The following is a 24,800-nucleotide window of genomic DNA, read 5'->3' as shown; positions in this document are numbered from 1 at the left end:
TGACCTGAGCCAAAATCAAGAGTCGGACGCCTAACCGACTGAGCGACCCAGGCGCCCCTGCAGGATAAACATTTAAATGATTTTTTTAAACCCGTGGAATTATTTCTCAACCAGCGTTTTATAGAAGACAAGAGTCTAGGGAATTACAGGGCAAGCCCTAGGATACGGAGGGTGTAAGGAAGGTGTTGGTGGGGACATAATAAAATGGCCACTATAAACATCTCAGTGTTGCTTAGGCCATGTTTCCTGGTCATCACACGTGCCACTCTCGACTTGCCTACATCCAGCTGGCCAACACCCTCAGCAATGAGTTGAAGTGATGGCCGTTGGCTTTATTCTGTAGTTGTATTATTTTCTAGACGTTGCTGTTTCTGAATGAGTGTAGAAGGATTGTGGGTGGGGCAGAGAATACCGGGTGTCTCAAAGAAAGCGACACTCCTGTGAGAGAGGATGGGCCTCCCAGTTCCCAGGTTAATATGGAGCCCGAAGGTAAGTGAAATAGATGGATGGGGATTAAGGAGGGCACTTGGGATGAGCACAGAATGGTGTATGGAAGTGTTCGATCACTAGATTGTGCACCTGAAACTAATCTTACACTGTATGCTCACTGACTGGAGTTTAAATACCAACTTTAAAAAAAAAGAAAGAAAGAAAAACAAGATTTCCTCCATCTAGCTCTATCTGCTTTATAGTAAATCAGATTCCTCCCAGATCTGGACAGGAGATGATACCAGTCTCCATTTTTTTGTGTTGTGAATTTCCTCTTTTTCTCAGGGCTCATTTTTTTTTATTGTGGTAGAAAGTTGAGAATGACTAAATCTGTGGCTGTCAACCAGATGGTATTCTAACCAAATTTGGCCCTGAGATACCTTAAACTGGGTGCCTTGGTCCCCAAGGCTAAGCGTCTGTGGCCAGCTCGGTGATCCTGCTGGGAATGCCATTAATTAGCCCTTCTTCTCGCCCTCATATTTTATGCTGCCTCCAACTCTACCCTGGCCTTTCCCTCTTGTCCTTTTTCCTAAACTGCTGGTGATAGGGCTGAACTTGATCCCGTACTTCCTGTAGCAAAAGAGGTCAGGTACAGAATGCAGGGCCTTGAAATTGTTATTGATTTTCAAAGGAGTTCAAGACCTATCTTTAGAAATAAACATTTGGGCCTAGTAGACCAAAATGTCCAGATGGTTCCACTTTATTATAAATAAATATTTTCCTTTGCTCTAAAAGGGGTAGATATTGTGGGATAGGATTTGCAATAATAAATAGCATCTGTAGTAATAGAAGAATATGTACCTGGCACATAGTAGGCACCCAATAAATCCGTGTTGAGTGAATGGGTGTAGAAGGTGGGGTGAAATGTGTGGGAGGGGCTTTTCATGAACGTGAACGCACAGGCATTTGTCCCACGTCAAAGATGCTTCACACTTGTTGCTGGCCCTCGAGCAGCCAAAAATCAGAAGGTAGGAGAACGCCTTCTGAATATCCTGTGCAGGCTCAGCTTTCTCTATGGGATCACAAAAGGCAGGCCTCACAGGACGTTGCCAGTTCAGCAGACTGTCACTTTAATGGACCGTCCCTATTCACAGGGAACCATCCAAACGTCAGTTCGATAGAAACACAGAGGTTTGCTTCATTTTGCCACATGGGTTGCAATCCATCAGTTTCCCAAGTTTTACGAAGTGCACAGGAGGAACTGGTGCCTCAATTGCAGCTCCTTTGTCAAAATCTGAAATGGTTTCGGTTCGGTTTCCAGATCATAATTTCACATGCACTGGTCCTAGTACCGTAGCGGGGTGTGTGTGTGTGTGTGTGTGTGTGTGTGTGTGTGTGTGTGTGTTATAGGGAGGGAGAAGTAGACACAGGGTGGAAAGCCAAAACATGAAAGCAAGCACAATTTTGTTTTGGACAACAGCCAACGTCTTGATTTTGCCCCTGATAGATTACTCAGAGACTTACCACTCGAAAAGTGAAAGATTTAGAGATAGAAACAATAGGCAACAGATAAAAATCCACGCCTCATTCCTACTGTCAGAATGGTGGGTGGGGAAGGAAACTGGCCCAAGTGTCTCCCAGACAGGGATGGTCCCAGGGTTCCAGTGATGAAGATACAGACACTCAAGGTTGTGTGGATTATGACACATTCTGAAGACAGTCTTTAAGTTAAACTATAGTTCATGATAACTTTAGATTCACAGTCATGAAGGCACTTGGAGGTCTCTCCCGGAACTGTCCTGTTTCCCCGTCTCTGCCAGTAAAACCCATATTAGACCTTAGAACAAGTAAGGAAGAGATTCCTGGGGAACTTTCGACAATAATGGAGATTTTCCACCATCAGAAAAGAACTGTGTGGGAACCACTTCAAAAGCCTTAGTTATCGACACTTTGAGTCAGGAAATAAAATAATACCAAAATATTGAGCAGAATAAAACAAAGTATAGCTATATGGCCATTTCTACCTAACAAGTCTTGACCTCTTCTCTTGAGCAGGCTATTCACAGCTTGTTTTTAAGATAAACTCCAATTTCATTTACGACTCCAAGGTGTTAATGCCTTTTCCTGTCTTGCTATAAGTTACAAGGTCAGAATGGTCCCTGGTAAGCCTCTTTCATTCGCTTGTTTATTTTTTTTTTTAGTGTTTATTTATTTTTGAGAGAGAGAGAGAGAGAGACAGTACGAGCAGGATAGGGGCAGAGAGAGAGAGAGAGAGAGGGAGACAGGGAATCGGAAGCAGGTTCCAGGCTCTGAGCTGTCAGCACAGAGCCTGACACGGGGTTCGAACTCACGAACCCTGAGATCATGACCTGCGCCAAAGTCTCTCAACTGACTGAGCCACCCAGGCGCCCTTCGTTTGCCTGTTTAGGGGAACAACCTCTATAAAAGAGCCATGACCCTCAAATCAAAATCACACTTCACCACCCTCCACCCCCAGGTTGTGACCACTGTCGCCGACTTTGCTATCTGAGCAGACTTGGATATTTTCTTCAGAGCAGCTTTCAGCCAAATGTTTGCAGACCACTGGGCTTGACCACACGTTCCTTCTCCCACTTTCTCCTTCCTTTCTTCCTCCTCCTGTTCATCCTCCTCTCTCCTCCTCTCCTGCCATCTCCAAAAACTGCAACTTCATGGTCACCCTAAATAAAACCCCTCTCCTGTCTAGCCTGTTTCTCTGAAAAACACAAGACTTTAACAAGGCAAGGTTCTGGGGGGCTGATCAAAATCCTTGAGTCTGTTTGTTTGGTTGGTGTAGAATGTTTTTGTCTCTTACTGTATGTCCAGGGTCTGAGTCCCTGGCACCCAAGGCCAGCATTTCATTTTGTTCTCACCCTCATGAATCACAGAAATTCTTGTACTTGCAACTCATCCTGGGTTAGTGACCTTCTCTCTCCAATTCTAGCTCTGTGGGACTCCCTCCTTTTAGCATCAGGGCACCCACCAGCCAGACTGTCCTCTCTGTGTTCCTTTGGCAAAACTTTGCCAAACTCCAGAAAGGACAGAATGCTCTGTAATGGTCTTTGTGGAATGTAAGTGAAAAAGACATCTGAGCCATTGTGGGAACGAAAAATATTTGCGCTGAAAATCCCATCTGTGTACATGATAATAAGTTGATGCAAATTCTTACTTGCGTGAGTTTTTATAGCAATGTACCAGCGTGGACGCTTCTTAGATTTAGGGAATCGTGTTCTCTTTCTCTTACTCTGACTCCTATTCTCTCTCCCCTTCTCCCACCGGTGCCTCCCCCCACAAGAAAGTTAATACTAATTCTCAAAGCTAAATTTGCAACATGTGTATCTATGGACCATAACTGTAATAAATGTTTTATGGGATGCTGGGGTTAGGGGATCCCATAACTACCTTCCCAAGATCCCCTGCTATATCTAACACTGAACATAAGGATCTTCCTTTTTAATTGCCTGTGAAATTACTCACGGGTCTCCCCTCCTTTACCCCAAACAGTTGCCCCTAAAACACAATGTTATTTGGCTTTTTGCCTTAGGTTCTAGCCTTCATTCATTCCATCCTCCTCTGCCTTCACTCTCCCTCAGCTCCTGGGAGAATAGTGGGCACATCACGTGTCGAAGCCTTGCTGACAGAGGAATGATTGCATTGTTTGTAGTACAAGACTCTAAGCTTTCATTGGGGACGACAGCTTTCATTCATTCATTCATTCATTTGTTCCTTCAAGTGTCTAATGAGCACCTTCTAGACACTGGATGCTGTTTGGGGCACTGGAGGCATAGCAGTGAACAAAACAAAGTCCTCCCCTCTGGCTGACATTCTGGTACTGTCCTACACGGTCAGTTCTTTTATGCAATGTCTAGGGTGTCTGTACCCTGCTCTGTGACCTCATGCCATTGGCTGCATTTTGAGTCTCCGTGCCTCTCATCTGGCCTATCCCGTCTCTTCATTCCATCCAGAGCACCGTATATATGATCAGGTATCAGTGCTTGGAGACACAGTTCTGATTCTGATTATTTCCCTGCTTCCAAAAAAAAAAAAAATCCATCGAAGGCTTCCACACCCTCACCTCTGTTGCCTACCAAATAAAGTCCTCACCCCTCAGCCTGTCATTTAAAGTCCTCCATGATCTGGCTGCAACCCAAATTTGGAATGTAATCCTTTAGCGGTTCCCGTTTTTGGACTCTATGTTCTCTGCTACACGTTCTCAACTTGGAAATCGCTACCTGGAATATTCCTCACCAACTATGCCTGTGAAAAGCCTCTCCACCCTTCATGGCCCACCCAGGTCACACATTCCCCATGACTGGAAAGTTCTCTTTGTCTTCCTAATTTGTACACCATTCCCCACTTTGTCCCCTTCAGCCTCGGGCTGCAGGCCACTCCCTTAACTCGTAAGGTTAAGGCTCCTGAAGAGTTGCAAATGGCTCCTTGGGAGCAGCTAAGGACGTTTTGTTTACCCTTTTGGGCTGTTTGCTCCCTCAGGTGAAACTACTCCAGTCTTCTGCAAGCAGAGAGAAAAATCTCGGCATGTTGTCAAGGCTACTCTTGATTCAGGCGCAACCGTATGTCTCCACCGGTGTAGGCGGACATGTGGTTAATTTAAGATCCGAGCTCATCACTTGAGGTCATCACATGGCTTCTAAGTGTGTTTAAGTCCACTTGGGCCTTCTCGCTGGTGGATCTGGGGGACTGAGTTTGTCCTTGTCACTTTACAGAGACATTCTTACCACCGATCTCACTACGACCCCCCACCAAGCCGACAGGCTGGAGGTCTGCCCCGCTTTCCCGGGGCCAGAAGCCACCGAGGAGCTCTCATGGATTCCCAGCAAGCATCGGGCACCATTGTGCAAATTGTCATCAACAACAAACACAAGCACGGACAAGGTAAGGGACACTCTCGTTTTGGGCCACGTCCACAGTCCCCTTCTTTGGATGGCTGGGCCTGGGAAGGGCCCTGTCTCCCATGCATATCACACATTCACATGAGGATGACTTCCCATCAGCGTGTGCGTGGACAAGCGACTCCAGCCGACTGTTAGGACTTCCCTAAAGGCAGCCCAGAGAGCTTAGTTTAGATTTCAGGTATACCTGCCCTTACTTAGGACAAAAGAAAGCCGTGAGCTTAATGCAGCCTCCGGCATTTTCTCTGTTGCCCCGGGGGGTTGCAGGTCATTTGGGAAAGTGCCTTGGATCCTTAACAGAAGAGAACTTGTGTGTTGTCACTTGGGCACCCAATATTCACAGGGACTCAGTGCCGAATGAAGCTCTTAGCCCCATACCTTCGAAGTAGCAGTTCTTACACTGCAGTGCACCCAAGGCTCTCCCCGGGCCTCTTGCTAAAGGTACATATTCCGGGCCCCACACTCGGAGATTCTAATTCATATGAGGAGATTGTCATTGGAAATGAGTAATCCAGTAAGAAATCCAGAAACCTCCTGGCTGAGCACCAGGAGGACTGATCAGGTTAACACAGATATGCAGCCCACTCACTCAGCCGACCAGCTGGCTACAGCAGGCACCCACACACGTCCGTGGCCAGGTCCTTCCTGCTCAGAGTTCCCTGGCCTCCACCCCCACCCCAGTAGTGGGGGTGGGGGGGGGAGAAATTCAATCAAACAATTGACTGCTTCTTACTTTTTTTAGGCATCGTGTCAACCAGCTCTTCAGAGCAAGAGCTCAGCTGGTTCCTTTTTACGAAACCACAAACATGTTTTGTTTCCTTTAAAGGAAAAACAAATCAAAGCCAGTTCTCTGAATGGGTTAAAAGTAATAAATTATTAAACCAAATGATTGAATAACACGGGTGAAAAACAATCCGTTACAAAGAACTCCTACTATAAATCTCAACAAAGCTGGTCAAACCAAAGCGAGTTGATCACAGCTGTTACTAGTTAGATGTAAATTTCAGATTACAGATAAAAAACGTTGAATCGCTTTTGAAACTAACAGGCTTAAAAGAGGAACATGCAAAATAAAAGTCTTGATAAAAAAATGGCGATATATCAGAAGAATTGGAAATATTTACTATCGATCTGGGTTTGATTTGAAGCGTATTATTTTTGAAGTCCAAGGCATCCTCATATGAATTTATGAAATGAGGAGGAGTATTTCAAAGCCTAAAAAAAAAATCCTGTGGGGAAATGGACTTTGAAAATCTTAAATCCCATAATTTCCACAGGCCTCTTCATTTCAGGGCAGAGGCTCATCCCTTGATTTTCTCTGTGTCCTACAAAAGGCTCAGCTGGTTTACATTTTTTCATTGCTCCCATTGATTTGGATGTAGCAGTTCTTTCCTGACCTTTCTATTATAGTTCACTGGAGAATCACTTGCCCCCACCCCCAACCCACAACGCCCAGCTGGATGATTCAAAATCATCTTGAGAGTTTGTTAGTGGGGAGAAGGCTGTGTTTCCCTCTAGAGGGTTGATCTCCTGTTACTACATCTCAGAATGTAGACTCTCACCCGGTCTAGATTGTCCCCTTAGTCCCAATACTTAGGGGAAAGGGAACCTAGCTATATAGCACGGGGGTCCTGCCCGCCCTTCTCCTTAGTGTTCCTGCTAACAGCATGCTCCTCTGAGACACATGTCCTTGGTCCTCTGCTTGAGTCAAAGAAGAGAAGTGATAGGACTCCACCATTTTGAACTTGAGTCCAGCATCCGTTGGCATGAAGCAGACAATGTACCCACTTGACCACGTTGTCTAGAAGGCAGTGTCACGGTCTCTGGAGATGACAGGAGAGATGAGGGCAGGAGACAGAATGACACATCCGGCATACCTTGTCCTGGGATTCCGTCCACAGTCCTGAGCCTCAGAGTCCACATGTCAAGTTCCTGTTCCATCTCTCCGGAAGGTGGGGAGCTTCTCTGGTTTGGGTGCCTGTGTTCTTGGAAATCTTTGCACGGATGGACCCTGCTAGAGTGCCCAGTACTCTAGCAGTTTTTGCAAAGGACAGGAAAAGGCAGCCAACATCATCCATATTTCCTAATGTGACCCAGTGGACTTGAGGAGAAAGAAATAGCCCAATGATTCATCCTTCTGAGGCCATTGTCTTGCGGCCAAATCAGCCAGTTCCTAGAAACGCCCCAAGTGGGGCTACTTCTCCCACCCTAGCCCCGCCTTAAGTGATACAACCCACCCTAGAGATGTTGTTGATTGGGATGCCGACAGGTCTCCCTGGGTATGATGAGGTGATGGGAATAATGAGAAACACACCCAGTCCCAGTCATGGCTTTAAAATCTCCAGAATGTCTCGGCACTTTCAGAAAGGGAGAGAGCTTATTCTCCGCCCTCCCCGCTCCCAGCCCTGTATAGTTCTTAATCCTGGAGTTCGGCTCTATGCCTTACGGGAGGAGCTGGGCATGTTTCGGTTGGTCTGCATTGGAGGATGTTCCCGTCGCCCCTTCCCTTCATAGCCACCCCCACAACTCCCCCCTCCCCGAGCCTGCAGCTCTTCAGATGCTTGCTCCTGCAAGGCCCCTCACAAAACGCGGAGCCAGTGACTTCACTTCCGGCTCAGGAAACGGGAGACCACTGTTGCTGGACCCCTGTAGCCACTGTGAGACAGGGGCCAGAGGACACTGCCCAAAGTGTAGAGGCACGAAAGGCTACCTTTCACAATCCTTTCCCTCTTCATCTCATTTTAGCGCCTTCCTCCCCACGCCAAAGAGTAGGCAGGTGCCATTACCTCCATACCCATCTGTGTTGGTGGATCAGACTCTCCATAGCATTTGATTTGCTTCAGGATCTGGAAGAAATTGGCCCTTTGGGGAGAGCGGTAGTTTCTTCATCGAGCCTCCCTGGGCAGCCAAGCTCTCTGGGGGATTTTCATGCCAAGAAGCATATCCACTCGAGCCGAGTACATCTTTTATGAAACTGCAGGGATTAACACTACAATCTCTTAGAGGTTCCTTATCGCAGAGATACCCAGGACAGATGGAACCCTGCTCTCATGCACTAGTACATTCCTCCATTTTTAAGAAATATTTATCAACTGCTCACAAGGTGCCAGGCACTTGTGAGCATCCAGAAGTCGCTGCTGAAGCACCTGAATGGTTGCTAATGGTAGAATAGGAACCAGGATGGGGATTTTTGTGGTGACAGAGACTGCTCTGTACACGTCCACAGCCATGGAAAGGACAAAGGATGCTTGATGTCTGAAGGGGTTCAGGGCTTGGGTTTTGAGCACAGGGGCCCGTTTCAGCACCCTAGCCTTTAATTTCCAGCCCTGTGTTCTCTTCCAGTGTGTGTTTCCAATGGAAAGACTTACTCCCATGGCGAGTCCTGGCACCCCAATCTCCGGGCATTTGGCATTGTGGAGTGTGTGCTGTGCACTTGCAATGTCACCAAGCAAGAGTGTAAGAAAATCCACTGCCCCAACCGGTACCCCTGCAAGTATCCTCAAAAAATAGATGGAAAGTGCTGCAAGGTGTGTCCAGGTAAAAAGGCAAAAGGTGCGTTGGTTGGAAGCCCTGCCTTTCGTTGACTGAGCTCCCCACATAGTCCTTCTCAGTGTTCTTTGAGCATCAGAAACCTAATCAACCTGCCATATCCTTGTAATGATACTAGTTGTAACAATGAACTTCATTCTCTCCTCCCTTGAAGGGCTGATAACATGGTTGTTTGGAAGAAATTTGTAACTCAGAAATAGACTGGGTTTTTTTTTTTTTTTTCGTATCTGCTACACCTTTGGCCCCACATAGCCTCAAGTGCCAGACTTCAGCCTGGCCTTTCTAAATTATAGAGAAATTGGAGTATGAGGATTATACAGAAGAACAGTAGCACCTTTCATTGATGTCACTATTTCACTCGTCAAAGCACAATCACATCCATTACCCTTTCGAGATAGGATGGGAGGCACGTGAGGTAGAGTGGAAAGAAAGTGGGTTCTGGTCCTGACCTAAGTTGCTGTGTGACCTGGGAAAGGTGACAGACCTGTTCTGGCCTTCATCAGCCTCATCTGCACAAGGAGAAGTTTGGAAGAATTCATCTCCAAGCTCCCATCCAACACTACAATTTTATAATGATATCGTTACCGAAGTGCATAGAGTGATTTGCTCTGAATCCCACAAATAGATAACAAAACCGAGGTTTGGAATTCAGGTCACGTGTAGCTCATTACCTTTTCCAGGCCAGGAGATAATATTAACTGATTTCCTAAAAAGGGAATCCACAGTGGTTCTAACACATATGAACTAGATTAAAATGTAGTCTGTAGTGTGGGGACTGACAGCATAGGGGATCGGTGATCAAGCATTCTAATCCTGGCTCTTCCGCTGGTTTCCTGTGTGACCTAGAAAAAGTCACTTCACCTCTCTGAGCTTCAGGTTCCTTCTCTGCAAAATGAGGGTTAGGGTAGAGGATTTCTTAGGGCCTTTCCTGCTCCACCATTCTAGGAGTGAATGAGTCACTTCCATGCACATGAATTCACCGATTCATATGCCTACCTGCAAAGCATTTTTGTAAACACAGATAAAAACCCAAAAAACTTTAGAAGTAGGCAGAGAGCTCAAACATTTATTCCTTCAACTTAGGCAGTTAGTTCGTCATGATTTGCAGGCAAACATGAACTTAGCCCACGTATATTTTTTGAGCCATCTTCATGTAAGCCAGTGGTTCCCAAACTTGTCTGCACATTGGAACCCCCGGGAAAGCTTCTAAAAATACCTGTGTCCCATCCCCAGAGATTAGGATTTAATTGATTTCAAGTGTCGCCTGGGCGCCAGAATTTTTAAAAGATCCCCAGGTGGTTTTAATGTGCAGACAAGCTTGAGAAGCACCTGCCATAGGCCCAGGGTGGTTTATGGCCTTCCTACTCTAAGTGTGGTTTGTGGACCAGAAGCACCTAGAAGCTAGTTAGAAGGGCAGACTCTCAGGTCCCCTCCCAGACCTACTGCATCAGAATCTGTATTTTAACAAGACCCCCCAGTTGATCCCCATGCACGTTAAAGTATGAGAAGCATTTCTTTATGGCACAAACAAAATCTTCCTCCCAGAGTAAACAGCAGGTAGGATTGGATAGGAAGGACAGGACCTATCTGATCTGGAGTAGGGAACTGGGGCATTAAAATTGGTGAGACAAATGTCACTGACTGGTGAATGGATAAAGAAGATGTGATATGTGTATACAACGGAATACTACTCGGTGATCAAAAAGAATGAAATCTTGCCCTTTGCAACAACGCGGGTGGAACTAGAGTATCCTGCTAAGTGAAGTAAGTCAGAGAAAGATGAGTATTCTATGATTTCACCCATGTGGAATTTAAGAAAGAAACGAGATGAATATAGGGGAAGGGAAGGAAAAAATAAGATAAAAACAGGGAGGCAAACCATAAGAGACTCTGAAATACAGAGAACAAACTGAGGGTTGCTAGAGGGGAGGTGGATGAGGGTGGGCTAGATGGGTGATGGGCATTGAGGAGGACACCTGTTGGGATGAGCACTGGGTGTTATATGTAAGTGATGAATCACTAAATTCTACTTCTGAAATCATTATTACACCATATATTAACTAAGATTTACATAAAACTAAAAATAGTTTTAAAAATAGTAAAATAAATAAAATAAAATCTTTAAAAAAATAATAAAATTGATGAGAAAATGCACTCATTAGAGATAGGGAGAGAGCACATTCTGAGCGTGATCCGGACAGGGGGGCCACCCAAGTCACAATAACCTGTTGTGACTTCCAAGTCTGTGATCTTGCCAGATCCTCAAACCTTTTAGTGGCACTTTGGAGTAATTCTACCAACACAATTTTATTTTATGTTTTTTGGTTTTGGCCAAGGGTGGAACACCTACAGTCATATAAGTAATGTAACATATTTTCAGACAAAACTAATCATGATATAAACTACCCCAGGGAAGGTAAATCCTCCCTGCTATATAATATTCCAATTTCAATCTCAGATCTTCAGACCAAATCTCATTTCATTGTAATGCTTAGTCGTTTAGAGATATAGGTGATTCAAATAAGTGAATGTAGAACAGGCATTGGCTTTTAAATAGTTGGCTTCTCATGTTGGCAGTATTTATTAAAACCTTTACGTTCCTACTCTTTGGCTAAGTAATTCACTCCTAGGAATCCTAAGAAAGTAATAAGAGGGATACACAGATACACAAATAAGGATTTTTTTTCTTCAATGTTGTTTACAGCAGTAAAAAATCGGAAACAATTTGAAAATCTACCAATATGGGAATGGTTAAATAAGTTATGGTATAGCTGTACCATGGCTTATCAGATGGCCATTCAACATCATTGTAGACTGAGGTCCCTGGGTGGCTCAGCTGGTTGAGCATTTGACTCTTAATTTTTTTTAATGTTTATTTTTGAGAGAATGAGAGAGAGCACGAGCAAGCACGGGGGAGGTGCAGAGACAGAAGTGGGGACAGAGGATCCGAAGCAGGCTGTGCACTGACAACAGAGGGCCTGATGTGGGGCTCAAACCCATGAACCGTGAGATCATGACCTGAGCCGAAGTCAGACGCTTAACCAACTGAGCCACCCAGGCACCTGAGCATCCGATTCTTGACATCAGCTCAGGTCATGATCCAAGGGTCATGGGACCAAGCCCTGCGTTGCGCTCCATGCTGAGTGTGGAGCCTGCTTGAGATTCTCTATCCCTCTGCCCTTCTCCCCCACTCTCACATTCTCTCTCTCTCTCTAAAAAACTAATTAAAGGGGCGCCTGGGTGGCTCAGTCGGTTGGGCGGCCGACTTCGGCTCAGGTCATGATCTCACGGTCCATGAGCTCGAGCCCCGCGTCGGGCTCTGTGCTGACAGCTCAGAGCCTGGAGCCTGTTTCAGATTCTGTGTCTCCCTCTCTCTGACCCTCCCCCGTTCATGCTTTGTCTCTCTCTGTCTCAAAAAAATAAATAAACGTTAAAAAAAAATTTTTTTAAAAACTAATTAAAAAAAAAACATTGTAGACCAAGGCTTAATGGCATGGAAAGATGTTTGTGACATATTTGTTAAGTACAAAGCTTTGCTCCAAAACAATATTTATATTGTGGTCCCACTTACTGTTAAAAAAAGAAAGCACTTGTAATACACTTAGATTAAGAATACGCCCAGGTGGCTCAGTCAGTTAAGCATCTGACTCTGGTTTCGGCTCAGGTCGTGATCTCACGGTGCATGAGTTCGAGCCCCACATCAGGCTTTGTGCAACAGTGCGGAGCCTGCTTTGGATTCTCTCTCTCTCTCTCTCTCTCTCTCTCTCTCTCTCTCTCTCTGTCTCTCTCCCCCCCTTTCTCTGCCCCTCCCTTACTTGTGCTCTCTGTCTCTCAAAATAAATTAATTTAAAAAAAGATAACACATGACAGAGAAAAAGGGACAAAGAGTGGAGAGGGAAGAAGATCGATGTAGAAAAGAACAGTAAATTCAGCTATTTGTGTTGAGAAGGGAAAAGAGATAAATCAAATTCACTGATGATCTAGCCAAAAGTTTCCTTAGAACACATGATCACAGCCTCCTCCAGTCACAAACTAGGGCCAAAATTAAGGATGTGAGTTTTACTTCCCTCTCTTGCCTTTGCTCTGGTAGAGGCTGGCCTGGCCTTGCTTATTAGTGGCCACCTACAAGATTGTGTAGGACTTTCACTTCCTGAAGGTTCTCCAACTCCACTCCCATCCCCACCACACCACCCCGGTATCTGGAATTCCTATAATTACACAGTCCTTTCGGCATACAGTGTAAAACACCCCTGTTAAGACTTAAAACTTATCTGGGCTAATACATCCTCATCAGTCATTACCACCTCCATAAGGAAATGCTTTGTCAATTTCTTAGTTGTGGAGAGCTCGGGATATGAGCATTCTCAAGGGAGGTGGGTATGGCCAGAAATGACTGTGAGCATAGCAGGCTTCCCTGGAAGGAAACGCAACTAGGTGAGCATGGAGTGATCAGAAAGCACCTTGATGTGGAGGGTGTGGAACGGGGAGGTTGTTGCCCACTGGGTAGCTTCAAAGACACACTTTGTTTACTCTTAATATTTTCAAGTGCCAGCCAGGGTTGAGTCACTGATGGGTTTTGTTCATAGAGCCCTTCTGCTGAGTCCATTAAGCTCTCGGTGGGGGTGGTGGGGGGTGCAAGACAACTCTTCAGGACACTAGGAGAACTTTTAGTACATGACAGGTATTTACAGAGCCATCATGGATTTCGCATGGCAGTTAACAGCTGTAGCCAGTATTAAGCTGGTGCAAAAAAAAAAAAAAATTAACAGCTGAACTCAGCTGTCATTCTCAAGGTGATAAATACACAGAGGTCCCTGCGAACTCAGAGACCCACTTCTCTGACTGGCAAAGTGCTAGCACACGTCCCTTAACTACCTAACATATTACCACAAAGGACTGGCCCACCAAGCAATTAAATAACTAAAAAGGGCCAAAGGAGAAAGGAGGCTTGATCCTAGGATGATCTACAAATTGAGTAGTTCCACCTGGAATCACCAAGCGATGACTTCGATTTTGTCCTTACACTGCCGAGATGGTGGTGGAGGGTGGGAATCAGGTCAGCACGAGATGGGCAATAGCAATTTGACTACAGCCTCTGGTCCCGATGCATCTGATCGGCTAACAATGAGTCTCCCTAATTAGAGTCACAGATCCAAAGAACCCAGCACTCAGTGGTTTCATCAGATAGTCTTACGCATGACTTCTGCACATATTCAAAGTTTTCAGGGTGTCCGTGGCTTCTCTTTGTTCCTCCTCATGCGAGGGTACACTTTAAAGCCATAGTTGAAGAGGGTGCTGCTCATGAAGCCAGCAAAGAAACAACTCACAGATCACCAACTTGGAAAAACTTTTTTTTTTTTTTCTTTTGGTAGGGGGCCGAGGGAAGAGAAGGGTGGAACGGAATGGGAAGTTTGAAGGGGCTGGTATCTTTATGCCTGGAAGCTGAAATCCAGCAGTTTAGTTTATACTTTAAATGATCCATAGTTGAGGGATTTGACCAATTTTTTGTGTCTCCCAGCCGTTCATTTGGCATAGCATGCATATGACTAATCTGACATCTAGGTTTTGGCACGGGTACTGATCCGGTATTATCGTTCCCCTCACAAACAAATCAAAGAGCATTTAGAAATGTCAAGCCAATTTGGATAGATCCTTTGGGCAACTATATGCACATAAATGAGGGTCATAAAATGTTTTCTAAGTATACCAAAGTGATGTCAGGGAAGTTAAGCAAGACCCTCTGTCAGCCCATTCCCTGGGTCTCGGTTGGTAACTGTGCTAAACAGACCATGATCCGGACCCAGCATGGAAAATCCTATGTACCCTGACGTGCCTAAGAGATTTGTACCTGGCCGCGTTCTTCCTCCTCACGAAGGTCTACTTCTCCTGTGGTGGTGGGTGGATCCAGTTTGGTTTGTGGGCCAGTGTTCTGCACATCTATGGATTCTGTCCTCGTGTAGACTTAAATCAAAGGTCATGTGGTCCTTTGTGATTTGGTGGCTGTTACAGCGCAGCTTAAACTGAGACAAAGGAATAGGGGTGGAATTTCTAACTCTGTAAGAATGTTCTCGCTGATTGTCCACTTTCGATGAGCGTGAGACACTATGAACAATGAGATACCTGCTTCCCGATTCCAGAAGAACTTCCGGGCCAAAGCTTTGACAGTAAGGGCTACTTTTGTGGAGAAGAAACCATGCCTGTGTATGAATCTGTGTTCATGGAGGATGGGGAGACCACCAGAAAAATAGCCCTGGAGACCGAGAGACCACCTCAGGTGGAGGTGCACGTTTGGACCATCCGAAAGGGTGAGCAAGACAATATTAATTCCTTGTTATTTTTTTTGTAAGGGGCGGGGGACCAGGGAAGGAGGGGAAGACTCGCCTTAATTTTGCTTCAACCAGCTCCTCCGTTTGGGTCAGTTTTCCTGATCGCTCAGCAACTACCACATGACTGACACGGAGGTGATTGTGACCTTTGACCTTTAACCATGGCCTGGTCCAAAAAGTCAGCGTTGGCCCTTGGGGCTTGTTGTCTTTCTTGTTTTTTTTTTTTTTTTTATATATATGAAATTTATTGACAAATTGGTTTCCATACAATTGTTGTCTTTCTTGTACCAACAAAGGCTGGAGGAGTGCTTTGCAACCCTGGCTGCACATCAGAATCACGTGGGAGAGGTTTTTGTGAATACCAAATGCCTGGGCCTCCCTCCAGGGCTGCTGATTGATCGGCCAGGGATGGGGCCTCGGCATACGTGTTTGTTTGTTTTTTTTTAAACGTTTTTTATTTATTTTTGAGACAGGGAGAGACAGAGCATGAACAGGGGAGGGTCAGAGAGAGGGAGACACAGAATCCGAAACAGGCTCCAGGCTCTGAGCTGTCAGCACAGAGCCCGACGCGGGGCTCGAACTCATGGACCGCGAGATCATGACCTGAGCCGAAGTCGGCCGCCCAACCGACTGAGCCACCCAGGCGCCCCACGTGTTTGTTTTTAAAGCTCCACAGGTGATTCTAATGCACAGCCACGATGGCAGCCTACCAAACTGTAGCCTACCCATTCTTTTCCCATCTGAACCTCAACAAACAGGAAAATCCATCCATTCAGTGCAAAGCTGCGTCTCTCAAATCGCGCTATGTACTCTGGGGTGACACCCACTGAAAACCTCATCCCCGCCCTCAAGAAGCGTCTCGCCCAGAGGAACAATCCCTGTCATTCTGTCCATCCAGTTCCTTTTCTGATCACTCACCCCGACTGCCATAGCCAGCCACATCGTGTTCATTGTGATCCTACAGCCCTTCAGACCATCCCACAGATAACAAGGCTAGTGTTGATCTAGGCTGGCCGCGTTTTCTAGGAATCCAACTGAAGAGGTAAGATTTCAGCTGGGAAACAGTGCACATCCTTTTTCTCCTGGCTCCTGCGTAAGTAAGCCTGGAGAGTGCTCCAAGTTTAGTATGCCTCCGTATCATACTGAGGAGCTTTACATACCATGTAAAGGAGCCGGTTTACAACACAGCTCCCTGGCCCCATCCAAGAGACGTGAATTCAGTAGACCTTAGGTAGCACCTCAACACGTAACAAACGGCCAGGTGATTCTAATTCAGGCAGCACTCGGGCCATACTTTGAGAAACGATGGCTCGAGTGTTTCTAGGGCTTCTTCTTCTCCCTTTTCACAACTCCTCTTGCCTGAAAGAATGAGTTCCTTCCCACCCCTTAAAAAAATATGCTAGAACACACATAGGTTTCTTGTCTGTGTTCGTTTTTGCTCTATACCTAGGAATGTCCATGTTCCATGTCTAACTCCCTAGCTCCTCTGTAACTGGTCACCTAGGACTAAGCCCTGTCCATTTGGCTTCCCTAACAGTGGACCCAATATTTGGTTGCCCCACATCGCTCACCCCCTAGAGGCACGTGGATATTTTTCCATGCTTGCTGGGGTAGCATCTGAAGGACTTCTTGTTCAGGGCTGGGCAGCCACGGTCTGTGCTCGGTGAGCAGAGGATAACCCAGGTTTCAATTACGTTGCCTTCTCTAGACCTCTTGAGGATTAAGTAGGCTGGTAACGTGTTGCTCTTTAACTGCAAGGCCATTTGCAGTTTATGTGTTATTCTGATAAAAACTATTCAGGCAAAGTTGAGACTGTGCCCCCCCCCACCTTTATTTTAACTTTCCCCATTTTCTGTAAGGGAAAGCCAAAGGAGCTGTGAAGATTTCCCAAAGGAAAATATGCTTTTCAGTGAGTTCAAGAACAGGGATGGCTTCTCCATTTACACAAACAACCTGTCTTCAATCCCACTGCTGGCTCTCACTGCTTGGCCAGAAGGGCAGCCCAGTGGTTTGGCAGGGACATAATCTACCTGGACGTGGGGCAAGGGCAGAATTTCTAATACTGCCTTTGGCTATAACAACTCCTACCAGCACCCATGCCCGATTCCATGTGGCTTTCCCTAGGAGGGGGTCCCATGGTCAGCAACACGATCTGCTATATCTCTATCCTCTGGAGAACCAGGGGGAGGCCAGTGAGCCAAAGAAACAGATGGAGTCAATTATAACCCTTGAGCCATCCAAGTTCCTGGTTAAGCACATTACACAGCCCAGCTCGATACTCCTAAGCCCCTGTAATGAGATGATATGCCCAGCCCAAGCAGAAAAAGGGGGTGGTGGTTCCAGATAGGGAGGGCCTGACCACCTGCCCCCACTTTTTACTTGGTTCCAGGCATCCTCCAGCACTTCCATATTGAGAAGATCTCCAAGAGGATGTTTGAGGAGCTCCATCACTTCAAGCTGGTGACCAGGACAACGCTGAGTAAGTGGTACCTGTCTTTCTCCGCTCCTCCCTGGAAAACGCCTCCAGTCTTCAACGTAGCATAGCCCCAAACAAGGTCCGCTTGTGTTCTCAGTGAACATTAGCAGTGCTCAACGTCAACCTTAGAGGCTGTTGTGTCTCTTCTCCGGGTGACTCGGCAGTGGGGGGGGGGCGGGGGGTCCGAATGTGAACTGAAAAACTGGGACCCGATGAATACAAATCCAGATGTAGTCTCAGCATCAGCTACCTCGAGTCAAGGTTTCCTGAATATCTGTAATGAAAACTGCTAACCCCAGCGTGTCAAGAAGGTCAGAGAAAGCTCACAGGATTCCAGGGCTGGTGCACTTGTGGAGACTTGACCTCTGGAAGGATGTGTCCTCCAGCGGTGGGGGTGGGAGATGGAAAAGGAAAGCGTCTCAATTCCTGTGTCCTACCAAAGGTCTGTTTGACTCTTTGAAACTGCCCCCAGGGGGTCATGTTTCTTTAAAAGCACTCAAGGACTCAAGCATACGGCAGCTTTCCCTCTTTCTAATGCAGGATGGAGCCTAAGGACTAGATACTGCTAGGCGCTGGGAGGTGGCAAGCACTTCTGAAGGAATAAAAGGCCCAGAATTTGTATCCACTGGGTATTCTAATGGGCCAGACAGAACATGAAAATACCTTCACCGTGAATCAGCCTAGCTCTCAAGAGTTAACTACCTGAGTACTCAGGGGAATCTGCAAGGCACAATGAGACAAGAGCCAGGTGGGCTTCGGGGAGGAGGTGTGTTTTGAAAGAGAAGGGTGTGACTGTGTAACAGGTCAAGAAATCAATTCAGGGAGAGGGTGCCGCCTAAAAGGAGACTCTGCCAGGAACAAATAAGAAATGTGGGGGGTGGGCAGCCCTGGAAGAAGCTGGTGAGAAGTTCACATGGAAGTCCAGTCGCGTTGGTGGTTGCTGCAGATTTACAAACAGCCTACTGATAACAAAAATGGTGCTCTGCAAAGATGTCTCTTGGCTAGCGGATGGATTTATGGTGTACCTACTTTGATGGGGTCATATCCCAAAGAGCCCATTATGCCATGCTGAGAAGTTAGACTTGATTGCCAGGCCAGAGAACCCCGGGGGAGGACTTTAAGCAAGTGCACGGTGCGTGCACATATGTTTTTTAGAAAGAGGTGCCTGCTGTGTGGACTGGAAAGTGGACTGTCAGTGGTAAGTAGCTGATGGTAGTATGAATTAAAATACTGTATTAAGTCGGTTGGACCAGAGAGGAGAGGTCATGGTGAGGGACACCTCTGAGTTTAAATCATCAAGATGGCTACAAAGAGAGAAATGAGTTTGGAATGACTCCAGGAGTAACAATTTTACAGACCGGGTGAATAGTGATAATTTGCCAAGGGGAGGCTCTGGAGAACAGGCAGGTACTGCCGGGGAGAAAAAAAAAATGTGTTTCATTTGAAACATGTTTACATTCAGATACATAAAGGCCATCTGAGCAGAGTTCCGCGGTGGGCAGCTGGAAATAGGGTTAACGAGGTTACTTGTGTATTCTGTAGGAGACTGATAGACCATAAACTGCCCGGTAGGAGAATTCATATGGAGGGGTTGGAAATGAAGGGGGCAGAGTCTAGGGTCTGGTATGAATGATGTGATTTTTTTAAATTACCGATGAATTTCAAAGAACATGTTTTTGTTTTTACTGTGAGAAAGGCCCTATGCTAGGCATAATGAGATTGAGGGTGTATAATGGAAGTAGATGGTGTGTGCCCCCAACTGTGTGCAGCTGAAGGAAGTGGGTAATGAGACGATCCTGCGGGGTCACCTGGGGACAAAGAACAACAAGCCTGGCCCTTTCTGTCATGTGGCTCTCAGATCCTGGCACACAGCAGGGCTTCAGTACAAGGTGGTTCCTTGCCCGACCCTTCTCTCCTTTCCCGCTGAGTTGGAGAGAACAGAGAAAAGTGAAGAACCCAAGAGACAAAGGAGCAGGGAAATGGAGTCCTTAATGAAGAGGGTCATGTTCTTCTGTGGCTAGGGAAAGAAAAGTGGTTCAAAATTGGCTCTGGATTGAGAGGAGCTCGCTGACCTTGGACTAGGAGTTCCCTAGGCTGTAACGCCATGAGAGCAGGGAGAAAAAGACCCAAAGTGGGTATCCAGGGTGGACGGTTTGTCATGAAGATTCTTTGCCATGGCAAGATGACGCTAAGGAGAAGGAAGATCTTGCCACTCAAGGACCAGGACAGTCAGAAAAGGGACGGTTGAAAAAAGAGGTGATCTAGAATGGTTTCCAGTGCTCAGCACGGGGAGTGCACTCAAGACTGTTCGTTCAGTTGGCATGATGGAATGGGGGAAGAGATGAGCTGGTAAGGACATGCTGGCAGAGAGAGGAGAAAACAGAGAATGGGAGGGATCCTAAGAGGGGGGTGTTAAGACAGCATGTGAGCACAGGAGAAAACCGAGGTGGGCAGTTTTTTAACAAAGGGCAGGAATAGAAAAAAGAGCACTAAATAATCGAGTCACCTACACCAGTATCTTGCCCCTGAAAAGTAAGCGGGACCTCGGGAACGCACAGGTACTGTTTTCCAAAGTGCCTTAGTTGACCTGGTCCCAAGGGAATCACCTAAAGAGCTAACAGCCCAATAGTGGAGCATTTTACAAATGCTAAATATACTGTAAAAATTCCAAAAATAATACTTAGGTTTGACTCTGGAGGCAATTACCTATTATTCTTGGGATTCTTACAAATACTGTGTGTTGAAATGAACATTCTGTGGCCCACTTTCCATACCTGTCCCCAGAAAAGTGTTTTGGGCGCTGTTTTGCTGAAACCCCCTGACATTTGGCTTCCAGCTCCTCCCGGCAAGTGAGTGGGTAAGGATCGGGTTAGGTTGGTCACACTCCTAATTGGCTCTGCTCTCCTCTTACCTCTCTGGGCTGCTTTGTGTTTGCTTTCTAGGCCAGTGGAAGATCTTCACCGAAGGAGAAGCTCAGATCAGCCAGATGTGTTCAAGTCGTGTGTGCAGAACTGAGCTTGAAGATTTGGTCAAGGTTTTGTACCTGGAAAGGTCTGAAAAGGGCCACTGTTAGACGAAACAGGCGGTATTGGATAGGATAGAGCAAGAAAAATCAAGCCGCAGCTGGACTGCAGGCTTATTTTGCTTAAGTCAACAGTGCCCTAAAACCCCAAACTCAAATGCAGTTTATTATTCACGCCATGCACAGCATAACTTGCTCCTTTATGTGTCAGTCCTTAAACATGTCCTCCAAAGAGACTGTGAGAGTCTTGAATTATTTGTGGGAGGAAGAGGGATAGAACACCACAGCACTGCTCTTAAGTTTCTGGGAGAATCGCATTTCTTTACAGGTTAAAGAGTAAACAAAACCCTAGGGTTTCTATCTAGAAAGTTATTCCAGTGAAAGAAACAGGAGAGAAATGCTTAGTAGGAGTTCTGTAGTACAGAGAAAATATTTGTATGAAATCATACTCTTTGAATTTTAGAATGTCTTGTGTTTTTTTAAAAAAATTAACACCCCATCCTCACACACACACACACGCGCGCGCACACACACACACACACACACAGACTAAACTGCAGTCTTCATTCTGAGGCACAGCCAGCATAGATTCCCCCCTCCTTTCTCTTGCCTGGCTCCCAGGTAGCTTTGAAGTTGTGGGTACTCAGGAAGATAAAGAAGGAATTGTGAGCAAAAGGCTCAACCCTTAGGTCAGTGGTGTGGCTGCTAAAGTCACCGACTCTGATGGAAGGGTGAAGAACAAAAACACTATTTCACGGTCGCATTCCCTTGGAAGCGATAATTAACATTTCCCTGATGAGACCGCTTCGCTTTTCTCCCTGAACCTGTTGGGGCCCCCATCAAAAAGTGAGAACTGGGTAAAATCTTCAGAAACCGAATCCACGTAAAACAAAATAATTGTTGAAGTAAACGGTTGGTCAGCTAATTTCCCTGATGCCCTAGTTCGGTAGCCCAAAAATTGAAATTAAGTGATTAAATTCTAGAAGCTCCTTAAGAGGGCAGTTTTCTTCCTTCTCCAGTTACAGGAGCTGATTTTGACTTTGCAGAGGGGCCCAGTCCTCCCACATCTTCTGAATGTTGCCTCTTCAGTTAGGAGAATTACTGCTCCTTTGAGGAAATGGAAATTCTGATAAGGATCTTTGTTCTAAACCTTCCTACCACTCTCCTCTCATCCACCAAGCCCAGATCTGAATCGTGAATCCTAATCCAGGCTGCTCTGAAAACTGTCTCTTTGCAGCTCAATCCCAGAAGTAGAAGCTCTCCATTCTGAGGCCTGGCTTTAGAAATCATCTTTGTGACAAAACTCTGAATTCTCCACAAGGATCTCAAGCCTGCCTCCTAGATTTATCCCTTCTGAGGGGCATGAATGAACTCTAATGAAGACTCAGAAATATTAGGGGCCCAGAAATCCTGTATTTCCCACTCCGTGACCATAGGGGAGAGGAACACTGGTTTCCTTACAGCATTTGGCAGCAATTGGGCCCAGTCTTTATGGCAACCTGGCGTAAAGGAGGCTGTTCTCCTAAATTAGGAGACACAGGAGCGCCTCGTGGCCAGGCCTTTATGGGATAAGCCTCTTACCAACCTTTCCTTCATATTCTCCGCGGGAGAGGGTGGTAGGACATCCAGGGGCTGAAAGGCCACAGAGCATTATTGCGGAGGAGGGGGACGACGGTGTTCAGCAGCTGCTGCCTCCCTCCCAGAGGTGGCAGTATTTCCATAGTGTGGAAACAAGTAACTGAATCCCAAAGCAAGCGGTGGTTTCCCCTTCTGGGTGACTCACCCCAAAGTCTTCCCACCCAGGTGTTCTCTGAAAGCTCAACCGTAAGGGAACACCCAGAGAGCTTCCCTAGATAGACTTCTGCCCCCGGGTGCTGGGACACACCTTTACAAAGTGCCGTGTGAAGCACGAGCTGGGGAGCTGTGCTCGGCCAACGTGGAAACCCAGCGTTCGGTGTCGTGTAGGCAGTGGGACATGGGGAGATGAGGCTGAGCCACCTGTAGTTAGGAGAGGAATGGATGTGGTTCTTCTTGTATATTTATTTGTATCATAAACACTTGGAACAACAAAGACCATAAACACCACTTAGCAGTTGTAGGCATGTCATAGTTAACTCGTGTACACAAGTAAGAGTAACGTCACAGTATTAGCCCTTTACTCTTCTCACGGGACATGTACCTAAATAGGGTACTTATTTATGTAGTCGCTGTATTTCTGGATTTTTAAATTAATAAAAAGGTGAATTTTGAAACATCATCTGCAGGAATGCTGCGTGAGTGATTGACTCTCTGGTCGGTGCTGACCTGGGACTGGGTGGCAGGTGATGGGTGGGCCCGGCTGTCTCCCACTTGGCTGGACACCCCTCTCAGGCTGTGGCATCGTCGTTAAGAGTGGGGACTTTGCGGTTGGCCTACCCGTGTTTTGGATCCCAGCTCTGTGCTTAACAGCTGTGTCAGTGTCCCCATCTATAAAATGGGGATAATGGGGCGCCTGGGTGGCTCGGTCGGTTAAGCCTGCAACTTCAGCTCAGGTCACGATCTCATGGTTCGTGAGTTCGAGCTCCGCGTCGGGCTGTGTGCTGACAGCTCAGAGCCTGGAGCCTGCTTTAGATTCTGTGTCTCCGTCTCTCTCTCTGTCCCTCCCCTGCCCACGCTTATCTTTCCCTCTGAAAAATAAAGAAACATAAAAAAATATGATTAAAATGGGGATAATTGTGGTACTATTGCCTTTTGCTTGCAGTTGATTACCAAACGTTCATTTATGACCATGGATATTCAAAAAGGGCACGACAGTGAAAATGGCCATTTATTTCTGGCTTCTACTTTAGGCCAAGACATTTAAGAGATTGGGGGAAAGAAGGCCATTGGCTTAGCTTTCAGGAAGGCCTCAATTTCGGTGTGCTGCTCGGTGGCACATTTTTATAGGAAGCAAGGTAAGAGTTTCATCGTATATGTTGATCCAAACTAAGTTCCCTCAGACCCCTAACACTGGTCAAATTTGTGCCATCACAGAGGTCATGAGAGCCGAAATGTCAGATAATATAAGGACAGAAAACTGCGCTGGTGCTAGCAACACAGAAGTCATTGGTGGTGAGATGTTGGCAGAGGGATGGGAGCAGGGGCCAGCAGTGAGTGGAGGAACCACCCTTTGGAGAAGCTTCACTACAGAGAGTGGAGAGCTAAGGTGAAGGAAGTAGCTGGAGAAGGATACGGGGTCAAAGGAAAGTTTTTGTTTTAAATATGGGAGATACTTGACCATGTCTGAATACTAAAGGAAGGGATCCTATAGAAAGGAAAAGATTGAAGGGTATGGGGGAAAGAATGTTATCCTGGTGTGTGAGGTGTGTGGGAAGCCATTTTCGCATGCTGAGCCCTCGAAACCCACAATTCTTGACCTACGACCTTGACTGAATTTTGGCTTCTGGGTGCCAACCCCTTACTGTGCATTAGCTCTACCTAGTTCCCCTCATCTCTGTTAGCTTGCCCCCTACCCTTACACCCAGCATCTTCCGGAATGGTGGGTTCAAAATCCCAACATTACTCCACCTCCAGTGGGGGAACCACATAGAATTCAAACCCGATATGCTGGGTCCCTCTGGCACTCTTCCCTTTCCCTCACCCACGTTCAAATTTCACTGAGTCCTAGCCATTTGGTCTCCTAGACGTGGCCCATCTTTACTGGTTTTTGCATATCTCTCCTCTTGCAGGATCTTTTCTTCTCTGTAGTCTCCACCTCCCGGTGATTCCCAGGAAGTCCCAAAGATTATCTCCTCTGGCCTCAAGGATACGTCCTGCTACCACATGTTACCCATGCTTTCATTCCTTTCTTGCTTTGGACCCCCACTCTGTGATGGGCACCTGCTGGAGAACATGGCTGCCCACTGCTTCTACCACTGCCCACCATGATATGACTGGTGGGTGCTCCTTCTGCAGGCCTAGAGGTGCCAGCAATGGTGGCGGTGCCCCAGAATCCTCAGTCTTCCCAAGTGGCACCGTATCCTGTGCACAAGCGGAGAGAGTGTCCTCCTCCTTCCCCACCTGTGATGTTACACTTTGCCACCTTACACTGA

At 46.5% G+C, this 24,800-nt stretch overlaps 1 protein-coding gene across 4 annotated transcripts in view; it reads left to right on the top strand.

Moving 5' to 3' along the window:
- Positions 1-22,987, top strand: part of CHRDL1 (chordin like 1) — a 118,454-nt gene extending 95,467 nt beyond the window's left edge. The window contains exons 8-12 of one of the 4 annotated variants that reach the window (XM_030306044.2): positions 5,172-5,340; positions 8,700-8,894; positions 15,044-15,211; positions 17,622-17,711; positions 20,651-22,987. In XM_030306044.2, coding sequence (XP_030161904.1) covers positions 5,172-5,340; positions 8,700-8,894; positions 15,044-15,211; positions 17,622-17,711; positions 20,651-20,781 — 753 coding nt within the window. In that variant the 3' untranslated portion in view covers positions 20,782-22,987. Of the gene's footprint in view, positions 1-5,171; positions 5,341-8,699; positions 8,910-15,043; positions 15,212-17,621; positions 17,712-20,650 lie in introns of all 4 variants that reach the window. The other 3 variants (XM_030306042.2, XM_030306043.1, XM_030306041.1) reach the window with 3 other exon arrangements.
- The last annotated feature ends 1,813 nt before the right edge of the window (positions 22,988-24,800 follow it).

The sequence above is a fragment of the Lynx canadensis genome, chromosome X, assembly GCF_007474595.2.
Source record: "Lynx canadensis isolate LIC74 chromosome X, mLynCan4.pri.v2, whole genome shotgun sequence".
In the NCBI taxonomy this organism is placed as follows: Eukaryota; Metazoa; Chordata; class Mammalia; order Carnivora; family Felidae; genus Lynx; species Lynx canadensis.
The sequence above is the reverse complement of the archived record's forward strand: the minus strand, read 5'-3'. Positions and strand labels throughout refer to the sequence as shown.